Source organism: Bombus affinis, unplaced genomic scaffold (genome assembly GCF_024516045.1).
Source record: "Bombus affinis isolate iyBomAffi1 unplaced genomic scaffold, iyBomAffi1.2 ctg00000804.1, whole genome shotgun sequence".
In the NCBI taxonomy this organism is placed as follows: Eukaryota; Metazoa; Arthropoda; class Insecta; order Hymenoptera; family Apidae; genus Bombus; species Bombus affinis.
The window spans coordinates 1-16,839 of NW_026109366.1; the positions used below are offsets into that span (position 1 = coordinate 1).

The window sequence follows — 16,839 nt, forward strand, 5'->3', positions numbered from 1 at the left end:
GTTTTATTTATACATGAAATATAGAACAATTATTTAGCATTTCACAAAGGAACAATATGAAATAATGTCTTTTTATGTTAATGAATAATGTTAATGAAATAATGTAAAAACTAGGAAGAGCACAATGTAATATATTACAAAATAGAAATTAAAATTTGTTCAAAGCGCCGCAAATGTTGATTTACGTAACAAGTCTATTTAGCGTATGTAATAAATCCTCTTAACGACCGTGTTGAAAACAAAAACGGGAAAAATAACGAATTAATGATCAAACACGTGACTTGTACACATAATACAACCACAAAATAGGAAGTAAAAAAAGAAAAAAAGAAGAAACACAGATAATTGTTGGTCGAATGGAAATAATACTACGAAGCCGCTTATTTAAGATGACTAATATGATTTAATGAACAGGTTTCGTTTTTAAGTGTAGCAATTGGCAGTAAACAAAACAGAATTCCCAACCTTTAGTGGAATCGCCGTTCCAGTTGAGTCTGCGCGAATGGCGTTGTGCCACTTGGCTTTTTCCACGACCTGGTAAACCGCACATCGCGATTACAACCCCTGAGAATTTTCGGGGAGACTTCATTATCCCCGACGTCCTTATTGATTTTATCCTTGATATTATCCTTGGGTTCTGAAAGCAACAGAATCTATGATACTCGTGTAATTAATTGCATTTTCACATGCTTGATGTGTAGACGTATGGCCAGTGATAAACATCAAGGAGACAAAGGATTGTGCAACAAAGACGCGAGTATAAATGTACAGATCGTGTACAAATTTAACAACGCCAATACGCGATTACGATAGAAGTCAGATATTTTCTAAGGCATTTCATTGTAGCATCCGGTTATTTTTATGTGTATAATAATATAATAATAACGACCAATTTTAGAAGATGCACCCAAACGGCTATGATAGATCTGACCCGGTGCCAAGTTAGTTTGTTAAGCCAGCCAACAGTCGAATGATCGTTAACAATGTGAACGTATGTGACATAATTCGATAGAAAATCGAACAATGTGATCGTATAACAGTAAGAATGAAATTAGTGAGAAAATTATCGTTTCCCTCCGACGCATCTTCGATTCACAAAAGAACTCTTTCTCGCGCGCTATGAGCAAGATGTTTTAAATTTTTATTTTGTTTTCGTCGAATGAAATATTTAGGTTTCTAGGAAACAATGAACGTAAAAGTGAAAATAAAAGATATACGCGAGCATTATATTGCGTGCAACATTTGTGTTACGCCATGAGGCTTACCACAGGCTGTATTTTCTAACCATCGCTCGCGGCCTTACAATGTCGCAGTCAGATCGTTTTATCTGACCGCCGGATCATATACAATGTGTCGACGAGCGCACAGCTGTCGCCAAGCAGCGAGTTCTCGAAACGTCGAATTTTGTCCGTTACGTTTTCCACGCAAGTGTCACGACCGGCATACTTCAAATCCGATGGACCGATGATGGAGATAGAGATGTGGCGGCCTTGGCGGCAATGTATATCGCCGAAGTGCCTAATGAGTCATCTGTATCCTAACGGTCCTTCCACCGAATGTCCTAGAAGTGTGACAACAGTCACGTACGCCTACAGGGTAGTGGGGATATTGAGGGATGACAAACAAAGAAGAAACAGATGTTACCGAAAGTCAAAATTGTAAGAGCTTCAGTCTTGGCAAGTCACGGCTGGAGCTCAGAACAAAATCGCAGTCAGTGTAAATACAGAATACAAGAAATAAATTCTCTTGTTTTTTTTGTTACCTTAATTTTTTTCTTTTCGTTCGAGCCCCCCTGCTTTTTATTCTACATGACACAAGATTAGACATACGTGATCATAGGCGCGAACGGTGGCGTGACCTAAGTAGAGTGGGGGTCGTCTTAAAAATGAGACAAAGAAATCATCTAAAGTCGGTTAGTTCCTTGTGACACGTCAAACGTTACACATTGAATCGAATCTAACACATAACGTCTGTCTCAAGCTGCGAAGTGCGATAGGTCTCGTTATAAGCAAACCGCTAAACAAACCTTGACTGTTATCTTTTTCGTTTTTAATTGTTGATCTTTGACTGAATTTGTTGTTTCGTTATTTTTATTAATCTTTTATCAACCAACCCAGTATAGTTGTTCATATACACTCAAACCTAACCACCTCTATTCTCGTAATAGAAATAGGGGATCAATCAGTTCGTGGCGTCGATTGTTTAATCGTAACGAGAATTTACGACTCTCGTTGACGCGTTATCTAGCGATCGCGTCTCTCCGCGAACGGTTGAAACATTTGGTCCTTCGAGCCGGATTCAGTGTCAAGTGAAAAGTGCACGCCAGTGACACCCACTACCATACAGTGCCACGTGAACCCAACACATCTAGCAGCGGAAGCGTTACTACCCCAGCGAGGTCAGTAACGTAAAGGGTCGTCACCTTTGAAGAGGTATAATTCGGTGGTTGAAACGCAACCACACAGCCTCCTGCCGCAAAGTGGACAATCGCCAACAGAAGTAAGTTCAAACGAGTTCACTCTCAATTACATAACAAATAATGGCAACCGGAAACGAACTCGCCACCTTGCGTCGACGCCGGGGCTACTATATCGCCCAGTTTACACGCTTCGCAAAAAAACTGGACGACATCGAACAATCAGGCTGTCCGGAAGAGATCGACTTGATACAAATTAAAGATCGTCTAGAAACCTACGAGACGGAACTCCGTGGCTTACAAAACCAGATCGTAGCTATAGACAAGGGAGAGATCGCGCGCGGCATTGAACTAGCGGAAGAATACGAAAAACTACAACGCCGAATAACTAAACAATCGATCAATATACGACGAAGTACGCCGTCACAATCGACAAGCGGTGAATCAGCCGCCGGTCGCGAGTCTGCTTCGCTTAAACTACCGGAGGTTCGGATACCTACATTTGACGGCGCCCTCGAGGATTGGCAGTCATTTTACGATTCCTTCTCGTCAACGATAGATCAAAATGAACATTTAACACCGGTTCAGAAATTTTATCATCTCCGATCAGCCCTGACTGGATGGGCCGCGCGAAGCATACAATCATTAGCCATCACCGAGGCAAATTACGCAATCGCCATTGACGTTCTTAAAGAAAAATTCGACTGCCACCGTCAAATCTGTATGCGTCACTGGGACTTGATTTCGACTATCCGAGGATAACTAAGGAAACACCCGAAGCTATAGATGATCTTATCGAGACAGTCAAGGTAAATCTCCAAGCGTTAGAAAAACTCGGGGGCCCAGTCACGTCAAACGCCGTTCTCTTAAAGCTTTTCACGTCGAAGCTACCCTCAGCCATCATTCGCAAATGGCAACATACAACTACCGGACAAGAAACTGTCGTCATACACGCACTTGGTAGATTTTCTGAAAACACGGACGAATGGCGATAGAACGTGTTCAGCATCAACCGTCAAAAAAAAAGGGCGTCCGATCAACACGACCGTCGGCGACCGAACGCGCCGCGAAATTATACATTCATAACTACACATAATACGTTGGTTTGTCCGAACTGCCACGGACAACACGAATTATGGAATTGTCATGTCTTCAAAGCGAAGTCGCCCAAAGAACGCCTGGAAATCGCCAAAAGGGCGTCGCTCTGTACCAATTGTTTAGACGTCGCTCTTACTCAATGCTCCGCGGGGTCATATCGCATCTGTAGACAGCGACACCACACGTATCTGCATCAAGACCATGGGCGTAGCAAACCACGAACACGTGTCAACCGAACATCAAGCGGTCGATCGTCGAGCGACCGATCATCCAACGGTAGATCTTCGCCTAGTTCACCGACCCCGCGTTCCTCACATCGTTCGAGACGCACATCCTCGTCTCCCCGAACGTCTCCCCGAGCATCTCCCCGAGCGTCTCGCCGAGCGTCTCCCCGAACGTCTCCGCGAACATCTCCGAAACGCGAATCTCGGTTGTCGCGAACGGCGGCTTCGGGATCGACTATATCGTCCAGTCCTAATCGACAAGGAAAACAATGACGTCATCAGACGACTCTGCTAGGGACCGAACCACAGAAAACGGACTCATTGACCTCGCTTCCTTCTGAATCATTGCAGCACCATTTGTTAGTCACAGCACAGGTCAACATCTTGAACAATGAAATTCAACCATTTCGTTGTAGAGCTCTGCTAGACACCGGCTCTAGCATGAACTTTATCACCGAAAGACTCGCTAACTCATTAAAACTCAACCAACGGAAATGTTCGGTCCCAATCGGAACACTCAACACGTTATCGACGACCTCGAAACGCTACATCACGGCCACGATCACCTCCATTGACGGCACATACGAACGCAACTTGACGTTTCTAATCATACCGACTATCGCGTCTTGGGTCCCAAATCAACCCGTAGATCGCTCAACGATACAGATACCTAGGAATCTCCAATTAGCCGATCCAAGATTCCATAGACCTGCTCCGATCGAAATATTGTTGAGCGCCGGACCAACACTAGCATCACTCTGTGTCGGCCAACTTGATATCAGTCAAGCAAACGGGCCCGACTTGCGTCTGCAAAAAACGCGATTCGGATGGGTCATCGGACTCATTAGCATACGCATTTCACGCCTCCACGACGGCTTTACAGGTGGACCTCGCCCGTTTTTGGGAAATCGACGAGGGACCGCCCACCGCACACATTTCGGAAACGGAACGACAGTGCGAGGAGCACTTTCGAAATCACGTTCAACGCATCAACGACGGGCGATACGTTGTCGCTCTCCCATTCAACGAAACAACTCCTCCGCTTGGATCCTCGAAAGCCATGGCAATGAAGCGACTCACTTCCCTCTGCCGTCGATTCCAACGAGACAAACAATTCGAAGCCGACTAACACGCCGTAATAGAAGAATACTTGGAATTAGGACATATGACGAAGATTACCACGGACCACTGCACGGACGACGGATATTTTCTGCCACATCACGGCGTGATCAAAGAATCCAGCCGGACTACAAAACTCCGAGTTGTGTTTGACGGATCTGCACCAACCACCACCGGAGTTTCATTAAACGACGTACTTCATACGGACCGAAACTACAAGACGACATATTTCTTATCCTTTTAAGATTTCGTTCTCATCAGTACGTCATTACAGGCGATGTCGAAAAAATGTATCGACAATTTCTTGTGCGTCCAGAGGATCGGAAATTCCAACAAATTTTGTGGCGCAACTCTGATGGAGAAGTTGACATATATCAACTTAACACAGTGACATGCGGGCTGTCAGCGGCCCCCTATCTAGCCATTCGGTGCCTCAAACAACTGGCAGACGACGAGGGTCATCGATACCCACGAGCAGCGATGGTCTTACAGCGAGACTTCTACGTCGACGATGTTCTCACAGGAGCTGATACAAAGGACGAGACACAATCACTGAGAACGGAGCTCATAGAATTGCTTAAACTAGCCAGCTTAAACATTCGAAAATGGGCAGCGAACGACCGGGAACTGCTACGAGGACTTTCCGAGCAGGACATAAACGATAAGCTGCGACTAGGCGAATCGCAAACTTTCAAAACTCTGGGTGTTGTTTGGAATTCCTTTGACGATTCGATCCTATATTCCGTCAAAATCAATCCTACCGCCTCTCGAATTACGAAGAGAACAATCAGCTCCGAAATTGCCAAGATCTACGACCCTCTTGGATTACTGGCACCAGTGATCGTTCGCGCTAAGATGTTGCTCCAACGACTTTGGACTTTAAAACTTGACTGGGACGAGTCTCTTCCGGCTGACGTACACACAGAAAAGAGAAAATATTATTCACAGCTACCTTTGCTAAATAACGTGAAGTTTCCACGTAAAACTATAATCAAGACCGCAACGGAAATTGAATTACACGGATTCTGCGACGCCAGCGAAAGGGCGTATGGGGCATGTGTCTACCTTCGCACTATCACTCCGGATGGTCATGTCTGGACACGACTCCTCACTGCAAGGTCAAAGGTGGCTCCACTCAAATCACAAACCATTCCAAGGCTGGAACTGTGTGGAGCACTTCTTCTCACATCATTGGCCACTACAGTCCTTCAAGCCTTACCAAGCAACATTTCTCGGACCGTTTACTGGACTGATTCTACAATCGTTCTACATTGGATTAATACATCACCCCATACGCTAAAAACCTTCGTCGCGAATCGTGTGACAGAGATTCAACAGAAGACTCACACCTCCGATTGGCGCCACATTCCCACTACCGATAACCCTGCAGATCTCATATCTCGAGGCCAATCACGCGAAGACTTCCTGCGATCAACCATTTGGCAACATGGACCGGAAACGCTCCAACAACCTGAAAAATACTGGCCGACGTGGAACCCGGTACCATTAGCTGAAATACCAGAGCAGAAGAAGGCAACATGTCTGTCCGTGACTCCACTTGACCACAGTCTACTGGAGAGATTTTCTTCTTGGCCCAAGCTGATAAGAATTGCCGCTCGTTGCCTCCGATGGAGACGAAAACAGGATCCGGGGGGACCTCTAACCACACATGATTTAACCAATGCGCATAACAAATTGGTCAAATTGTTACAGCTCTGCTATTTTCCAGATGAAATACGTACTCTCCGAACAGATCGAAATTCTGCAGTGAAGGGGAAGCTGCAACGACTCAATCCATTTCTGGACAAGGACGAGATATTGCGAGTCGGAGGCCGACTCAGTCACTCACCAATGCCCTTCACTCGGAAACACCCAATCATTCTACCCAAATCCTCAGTTACAGCACTCATTATCGAGCATGAACACCTCCTAAATCTCCACTCCGGAACTCAAGCTACCTTATATGCCTTAAGGAGACCTTATTGGCCTATCGACGGCCGTAGTCAAGTTTGGAGCACGCTGAAGAAGTGCGTACGTTGCTGCCGAGCCAATCCACCTCCAGTGGATTACGTAATGGGCGACCTTCCAGCTGCACGGATAACGGAATCTCGTCCATTTACCAACGTCGGAATTGATTATTGCGGACCGTTCTACATCAAGAAACGAAAGGATTGCAACCGACGCAAAATCAAGGTATATGTAGCAATCTTCGTATGTCTTGCAGTTAAAGCAGTCCACCTCGAGCTGGTCACCGATCTCACTAGCGAGGCCTTCATTGCTGCTCTGCGAAGATTCATCGCTCGCCGAGGATTCTGTGTAACAATTTATTCTGACAACGGTACCAACTTCGTTGGCGCCAACAACGAATTACGAGAGCTCCGAAACCTCCTGCAGTCCGACGATCATAATGTAAAAGTTCAGTCCTTTTTAGCCGATCGACGGATCGAATGGCACTTCATTCCTCCCAACTCACCTCACTTTAGCGGGTTGTGGGAGGCTGCGGTGAAGTCCTTCAAACGACATCTCAGACGTGTCGCAGGTAACGAGCTCTTAAGATTTGAAAACTTTAACACACTCATCATTCAAATCGAGTCTATCCACAACTCCCGTCCTCTGACTCCAATATCATCTGACCAAAACGATCTTCTTGTCCTTACTCCCGGTCACTTCCTCATCGGAGATGCATTAACAAGCTTTCGAGAACGAGATTTCCAGGACACTCCATCCAATCGTCTCTCCAGCTGGCAACACATTCAAAGGGTCAAGCAACATTTCTGGCGCCGCTGGCATCGAGAGTACCTGAACGAGCTGAACATCCGAAACAAATGGAGCAAGGGCAGTCACAACATCCGAGAAGGCACCGTTGTAGTCCTCAGGGAGGATAACGTACCATCCATGCAATGGCCTTTGGGCCGCGTGATCAAGGCCCATCCAAGAGGAGTCGACGGAATCATACGGACCGCTACCGTGCAGACGGCAACAACTACCCTGGATCGTGGCGTCAAAAGACTGGTCCCCTTACCCATTCACCCAGATCCAAACGAGTCCGACCACCCACACGGAGCGAAGGAGATCCGCCAGCGACGCACCTGACTCCACACCATATCATTTGATCGGTACCCTCTCAACGGGGGGAGGATGTTACGCCACGAGGCTTACCACAGGCTGTATTTTCTAACCGTCGCTCGCGGCCCTACAATGTCGCAGTCAGATCGCTTTATCTGACCGCCGGATCATATACAATGTATCGACGAGCGCATAGCTGTCGCCAAGCAGCGAGTTTTCGAAACGTCGAATTTCGTCCGTTACGTTTTCCACGCAAGAATAGACATACGTGATCATAGGCGCGAACGGTGGCGTGACCTAAGTAGAGTGGGGGTCGTCTTAAAAATGAGACAAAGAAATCATCTAAAGTCGGCTAGTTCCTTGTGACACGTCGAACGTTACACATTGAATCGAATCTAGCACATAACGCCTGTCTCAAGCTGCGAAGTGCGATAGGTCTCGTTATAAGCAAACCGCTAAACAAACCTTGACTGTTATCTTTTTCGTTTTTAATTGTTGATCTTTGACTGAACTTGTTGTTTCGTTATTTTTATTAATCTTTTATCAACCAACCCAGTATAGTTGTTACATATACACTCAAACCTAACCACCTCTATTCTCGTAATAGAAATAGGGGATCAATCAGTTCGTGGCGTCGATTGTTTAATCGTAACGAGAATTTACGACTCTCGTTGACGCGTTATCCAGCGATCGCGTCTCTCCGCGAACGGTTGAAACAATTTGCATGAGCATTCTGCTTTTTACCCGTACATTTAGATTAAAATCGTTTTCACTATTGATCGATGGAAGAATAATCCTTACCGATCACACACATGTTCTTTACAATGTATCGTTAACAACACTGTTCGACAATCAACTAATGACGAATCAATAATAAAAAATGCGTTTCAATGACACAACCGGCTAGACGAATTCGCGAGCTTCAGAGTGCGAATTTCAACTGAGTACTGACGCCTTCCTGTTGGGTTCCACGTTAAAAACCGAGCGTTGGTGAACTTTATATTTAGAATTCTCTCTTCATGCACGAGAGCTTTTGACTACACTTTTGCGACTGCCGCTTCTTTCGCGGTATTAATCTCAACAACAAACTTTGTTTTTTGTTTGTTCGACATTCTGACTTATTCTATTCTCATTTTTGGAATACGGATATTCATGCGAAATATTTGTTTCACTCGCTAAATGTAGTAATTTTATAGTTCATATATTTGAAAAGTTCGTAGTGAAATTCAAATAAAATGTATTTTCGTAGAATTGACATTCTATCGAATATAAAATACAATACTGCTTCATATAAATTAAATTTATGAAATCTCTAAAAGGTATAAATTAACCCCTTCAAATTTTATCGCAATCGATTACAGAGCTTATCAATTCTCGGAAATGTTGCGAACTTTTCAAACATCTTCATATTTTTATATACGTTTTATATGATTGTGTAATTATTTGGATTTTTCTATATTTCTCAGAACCGTATAAATATCCGTGATCTACGTATTTGATTGCTATATTTTCTAAAACTCTATATGTCATGCGATAATTTATGTAATATATCGTGTAGTCGTTCGTAATCGATATGTAATCGTACGCAATATATTGCGGTGTATAGAATGAAAGTACAAAACAGGATTAAAGTTCAAGTACGAAAATACGTACGACGACCTGTCTGTAACGTTATAATTAACTCGTTGTTTACAATATAAAAAATTGAAATGGAGTAAGAATTATCGAATTGTCTGAGTTCACGAAATTCGACATGGCGATAGAAATATGCGTTATCGCGTGTTGTTTCGAATCGGCATGCCCTTGTGCCTAATAATCGAAGGTCGAAAAGCGATAAAGGTCATTACATTTGGACTAATTTAACGAATCTCTGAGTAGATTTTTTACCATAAGCAAAAGCACGTACGCCACGAAACGATTTCGTCGTTCGCGATATCTGTCTTCATTTTTATTTGCGTGTCTGTTTTTCTCGACTTAACGCGTGTCAACAAAATAATTACGAATTAGACCCCTTGATCCGTGGATAAAAGAGCTTCGATGCACGTTTATAGACTATACAAACGAATCGCACGTTTCGCTTTGAAAAATAAAACGTATTGAAAACGGAAGTTTTTCAACCCAAACAATCGGATTATATACCGATGTATGTATATTGTTTTATAATTCAAAGTGCAGCTTCGAGTGTCGTATTTACCAAACTGTTGCACGCGATACACGATCAATACCGATCATTCGCGTATACCGAACGATGTACTATCACCTATCGAGAATCCCCATGAAACCAGCTTTAACCGTTGGTACGTTGACCTGAAACGTGTCGTCACTCGATTTATTATTCAAGCGTTGAATTGTAACAACGCATGTACTCTCGCCACGCTACGGCTACCAACGTATGCGTGAATACTAAATTATTCCATGGAATATCGTGTCGATAATATTTATTTATCTATGAACAAATGGCAATGAAATTTGTAACGTCAGAATACAGTAATTAATTATGAAAATTGCGTTACGTCTTCGCGAAGATTCATCACGGTCATTTCCATATGCTGTCATGCGCAGGATAAGAACAAGCTCAGTGGCAGAAAATCAATAATCGGTCTTGTGGAGAAAACCATTTTGTTGCATTGGAACATGCGCTGTAACGTCAGCTACCACTACATCGCATTTCACCAAATTTGCCAAAGAATTTCGTTAAAAAAAAAAAAAAAAAGGAAAAAGAAAAATTGAACTGACAGCTACTTGAACTAGATAAAACAAAATAATTTCTGGAACTCATCGTACTCGAAAACTCTTGTCAGAATTTTACGATAGAGAGGAGCTTAAATTATTGAAGCTTTATAAAATTCGAAAGCACTTGAGTTTGATAAGATGAGATACTCGTGGGACCTGGTACGATCGTTTAGTTACTGAGATATAGAAAAAAGAAACGAAACTTTTGATAAGAAACCACCGTGCTCTGAATGAAAACAACAAGTTTATCAATTTTAAGTTATTTGTTACATGCTGAATTTTCATTCGTCGCACGCGTTTCGAACATACGACACGGATATCTATTTAAATCGTGTTTTATTTATAGTCACCACTCCTATTACAAGTGGAGATCACAGATTCGTGAAACCGTGGCCTGGTTTCGTGGTAATTTCGGTGTAATAGCTAAAGATCTAGCTGACACGAATCGAGAAATTCAAAGAGAACGAGCGAAAAAGCGTAATGCGTTTCAATGAGAAAAACAAACGATGAAAAAAGCCATTATTTCATCCGGTATTTCCGCAGGTGGCATTTTTTAATTTCGTTTGCATATTGCATTTCCATGCAATTTTTTATGACGACTGTTGCATTGCATAACGCACAGTAATCCGATGCTTTCGTTTTCGATAGATAAGAAATAAATAACGTTTCCCATCGAATGTTTCGCAACCTGATTACCGATTGAATTGCTATTCAATAACATCGTCACCTATCGAATATATCGAACATGTTGTGATTGTACGAGTAAATAATATCAATTAGATGAAACTCATATTACTAGTGTTCCATTTAATCGATTTACCTTGGCGCTGTTCTTCGACGCTTGGTGCCATCGTATCAGCGCACGGCGCAGTCTCCTTTTGTATAGTCGACGTATTGATCGCGTTCACCGCTTGTGTTACGATCGATTTGTTCGTTTCTTCTTGGAAAAAGCCGGCTTGCAGTGCAAGTTTCCTCACGGCCAGACAGTAACCCAGAATCGGTGCCGCCAACAGGTCGAGACAAGCGGCAACCCAGGGCATAACCCGACGGTGAACTATTCAAATTGGGGTCTTTGGTTTCCCTTCAGGAAAACACAAGTCATCAGGTAGACCAGTCGAGAAGTCGATAATTACAGGAAGAGAATGAAAGTGATCCTGGTAACGCTTTTGCTTGAAATATCCAGCAAACAAGAGCCCTCTATTTGTATAAAATACTCGGAAACAGTGGTCTATTGCTAGTCTCCTTTTTACCCGTTTTGCTGCTCAATCTTCGACTAGAGTCCTTCCGAAAAATGATCGCTACTTGTGTGCCGTATTATGGACAACAGGTCCTCCCTCATTCCAATTTGCTTGATCCTCACCTCTGGAGCCAGTTTGCGTGCTTCTTTGCCTATGCTCGAAGAAAAGCCCAGTTCTCCGATTTTGTCCTCTTCTTTGGTTAAATCTTCTTTTACCCTCGATTCACTTGATTGTTTGATCGTCGACGATCTATCTATCACGTTACGATGTACCTTTATAAATATTGTCGATACAGACGTTGCCCGACTCTGCGCACGCGCTGCCACAAGTATATCCTAGTAGTTTACATAGTCACGGTGCTGCCTCACCGTTTTCCAGCACACTGGTGTTCCCTTCTCGCCACCACTTCAACTCTGCTTTGGTTATGTATATTTATATGTAAGGTATTCCTTACCCTTTTTAGCTCCTTTTCTCTCCCTTTACCGCTCACGACAACGTGGTTTCACACGGACAATCTGTGGAGTTGCCTCTGCAGAATCAGTTCTCGTACAACCGGTTTACCAGATTAATTTTATCCACCAAAGACCTTCGAATATAACTGCCGACTCTCTATTGTCTGATTCTAATCTCTGCGTTTGTTGATGTTTTGTTCACTGTATGTTGCGTGCAAATCCGCCTAACGTTCTGTAACTGAAGTTATACGAAAGTGTTTAAAAGTCAAAGTGAAAACGAAGTAAAATTGTGAAGTGAAAACGGTCGTCTCTAGTCAGATCGAGGTGGTACTAGCGACTGATATTCCCCCATTTGCTGCAGCTTTTAGCAACATCGATCCGGACCTGGTAGGCTCCCTCTGTTGAAACTGGCCAATCAACGATTCGCTTACCCCACTACTAGTATACAGCAATCATATTGGGGACACGTCGAATGTATTTACGTTTGAGGACAAAACGTCGATATTTACTGGGCCACTGCAACCTTAGACAATGCGACTTTTTACATAATATTTTACAAATCTGCGTGAAAATATCAACAGCGGTCATGGAGGAATCTGGTAGAATCTTTATTATATAACATCGTACAATGTCTAAACTATAATTTCGACAGACGCGAGCTACGTTCCACCAAATTCGAATCACCGTTATAGTGCTCTTTACGTTTATTTTGGTCGATTAACTATAATCGCTTTACTTAGACATTATTATAGACATTACTTAGACATTGTATTATAAAAACTAGTCTAATTTGGACCATTAACGTATTAATTCTTGAAACGATGACAACATAGAATTTCGTTCTTAAGTGTACAATTGTACACGCCTTCAGTTCACACGAACTGATACCAGAATCATTCTTTCCTCTCGTTCCATCATTGGACCTTATGCCTCATAAATTGTTACCGTAACGTATCACGTAATTCATAATTGCACGGCTTAAGCATTTTACTCTTGCTTCCTGGGTAACAGTTTCGACGTCACCCAAGTATTATTTATTGCAGGCAATAGATTAGATAATACATGATTCGGACTGAAAACAGGATTGCAATAACAAATGATAATTATTTACAATCTACTTGGATGAAAAGATGCAAGCTTTGAATATCATTTCTTTTGCAATTATGCGACGATTGAAATAATATTTGCTTTGATCGGTATCTAACGTTCACAAATCGACCTTCTCATTTTTCTTCGTTCGTTAACCGACCAAAGTCCACGTTTGTTTCTTCTATTTCTCCGATGATATTTAGCGAACATGAGCGGTCAGACTCGTGTACTTCACATTCAGCGTCATTTAATTCAGTCGGTGAATGGTAACGCGTTATTACCCTGTGAAATTGCAGCAGGTACAGTCTAATACGGCATAAATTATGGAAATAGTTCGCACACTGATGTGGATTTGAATCATACGATTTCTTAGTATTGATTCTCTAAGTTTGATTATAATGTATGTTTATTGCTGCGTCTAGTTTATTGAAAAGTACACATTTTTATGTGACAGAAGATCTGTAATCATACGATTTGCGTAATTATCGGAGAAATGAATCAGAGTATCTTGTGATTTATATAGATAGCTAAAATTAAGGCAGTCGTTATCGTTGTATATGAAGAATATTATTATCTGTTAGGGGATGATGAATGATTTGAATGAATTCGTGGAAGATCTAAATTAGTCGAGGAAACATTGGCTTTGGAACAATTTTCCTATATTGTCTTGTTGCCAAATAAAACGTGCATTGTACAGGTTGGAAATTTTTCCTGAAATTAATGATAGTTTTGTCTCAAACTTTTTTTTAAACCTAGTATAATGCAATATTTTCTACAGTTGCATAAACGTGACATTTGGTACACGTGATTCACGCATACTTTCCGCCGACGCGAGTTTAGTCTGTGTTGCAATTTTTTGCAGTAATACAACACTTGTTCGAGGCTGTGAGTTAGCATAGCTTTTGCTGAATACTTATCGTCTACAAACAAGAAAGATTTTTGCACACGTCAAATACGTCCGTGACTTTCATCACGATATGGAAGATTCCGACTTTTCTTTGCATACGCAAAACGATATCAGAATATTAAAATCCACGAATTTCCTTACACGTGATAAACGTGTGCCTCGAACGGCGCGTGATAAAATGATGATAGAGGTCATGAACGATCGAGGGTAGCATGAAATGAACTCTAAGTTCTATAACTAAATCGGCACACATGAATCGTTAACGTAACTCAATTGAGAAGAGAGCGTCGAATCGTCTAGAAACACTCGTACTCCTGTTCCAAAAGCGTTAGTGCCAAGAAGGTGCGCTTTGTCGTTCAATTATTATAAATAGAATAATGCTCCCAACCATCCGTTGTATTATCGCGTTGTTAAGTTACTTGTAAAGTCTACCGATTCTTTCGAATATCGTTTTAAGGCTCTTAGTTTCCATATAGTACTATTTTTGCAAGCATTTGTAAAACGTTATCGATGAAATCCAAGATTATCTTATTTTTGGAATCTCGAGCGATATTTAAATCGCTCGAGATTACTCTAAATATATTTTGACATAGTAAAAATAAATTTTAATTCAAATTTCCCGCATAACGCCACTTTCTTAATTGCTAGTTTCCATCTGAACACGGAAGATGGCAGGACGGTTCCTAATCAATACAAATTGATTGTTTGATGCGTATGAAGCTGTTTTACCTTTCCCTACGATAGTGGCGCTGCGTGATATTCTCAATGTTATCATTCATCATATCGATATAATGTGGCGTTTACACTTTGGACACTTTTTGAAGCGACTGTGTTGTGTTTGAATGCGATCTGCGATTTAAACGAAGAAAGATTTCTTGCAAAAGGTACACAATATCATCATATTTTTGTTTGTATTATTCTTTTATACTGAACTTTTCCCCTGCATAGAAATGAAGAATTTGTAGGTTATGTTATTTATTGTATTTACATATATCGCGTAGTATGAAAAATATATAAATCATATGTATATGTTTTTACTTGTATGTTGGAATATATTGCTTAATTTTTGTTTAAACATTGTTACAGTTGGTTGGGCGTCGTGGCAAAATGTTCAAGGCTTCGGAGAACCTCCTACAGTAAAGTCACAAATTTTGAACCTTATTAGGTCCATACGAACGGTGGCATGAAGTAATTACATACAAATTATTTTAATTCGTTTGATAATAAATTTAAATATAACACAAATATGTTGTTTGTTGCAGTTCCATTGATATTCCTAAATATCGTAACAATAATTGTGAATAATTGGTGCTTGGGTGAAAGAAACGATTGATGGTGTAAATAAAAGGACAATGAGCTGTGAAAAGTGATGTACATAAACGCAAAATTACATTCTTTTATTTTTACTTTTGTATCGAAGAGTAAAGTATTTTTTATTATATCGTGTTTCAGCATATTTTTGTACTGCAAGTATTTTAAAAGATAGCAGTATTTATATATGTTGTTTCTACCTATATCACTTCTTATTTATTTTTATATTATTTTATAAGCTTCCAATTGTTTAATTATGTTGGATACGTTTTACATATTTTTCTAATCATCGTAGTGAAGACAAAAAATTCTTCATACGATAATGCAGTAATACACAACAAACCTTTTATCATATCAAAATACATATATTTCCATATATACTTAAATATTTATCTAAAATATCATGCATCATTTCGAACTTTTTAGAATATTTCTTTCCACATTATCTAGCAGTTCCTGTTCCATCTGCACTAAACATCTGCTTTTTCCTACACTAAACAGCATCTACTTACTTCATTTTGCCAATGTCTACAAATAAACTTGAAACAACCGTCGAAATTCATATTGCAACATCAACTCTATAAAAGGAAGTTTGTCATGCGACATCAACATGTAACTGTAAGTTGCAATTTAGTTCCATTTTTTTTTATCGACGCCAACAATTGAAAATCTCATACTTCGTTAGGAGAATCGTCAAAGAATTGAATATCTTTTTACTTTTATTTTTTTTTCGAAATTCTATTTACTCAAGACACGTGCTCGGAACTTGTTTCATTTTCTCAATTAGTCATTTACATTTTATTCTTCAAAGTACGGGGAAATTCATGGTGAAGAGATATGGCGAACTTCCGCTACAGGACGTCTCTTTCCGTTAAGTGTCTTCGAATGTACTCTCTCACGGGTAATTTAAATCATAAATCAACAGACGAACGTACTGTAAATTATGTTCGACTTGGTGTGAGGTGTAAGTAGTTGGACAGGATGCTCATGTCTGTTTGTCTTCGTATCTTCATAGACGACGCGATGGCGCACGCGGGAAGCCAATGATTTTCTCGTAACTTTCTCCCCTTCTTCGCTTTCTCGGGGTGGAAGTAACATATATACATACACATTTCCGTGCAATCAATAAACAAGTGTCATGTTGACTTTGCATTCTGTCATTAGCTACCAACAACTCAATTTTTGT

At 41.1% G+C, this 16,839-nt stretch overlaps 1 protein-coding gene and 1 long non-coding RNA gene across 2 annotated transcripts; one reads left to right on the top strand and one right to left on the bottom strand.

Annotated features, from left to right (window-relative positions):
• Nucleotides 1-83: 83 nt before the first annotated feature.
• Nucleotides 84-11,956, bottom strand: LOC126928290 (uncharacterized). The gene is made up of 2 exons (XM_050744101.1): nt 11,477-11,956; nt 84-637 (listed from the first exon to the last, which is right to left on the bottom strand). Exons 1-2 carry the CDS (start codon nt 11,694-11,696, stop codon nt 468-470), a joined length of 390 nt encoding a protein of 129 aa, XP_050600058.1. The 5' UTR covers nt 11,697-11,956; the 3' UTR covers nt 84-467.
• Nucleotides 11,951-15,729, top strand: LOC126928291 (uncharacterized). The gene is made up of 4 exons (XR_007716501.1): nt 11,951-12,945; nt 14,991-15,226; nt 15,429-15,530; nt 15,605-15,729. It is a non-coding gene; the product is annotated as an uncharacterized LOC126928291 (long non-coding RNA).
• Nucleotides 15,730-16,839: the final 1,110 nt, after the last annotated feature.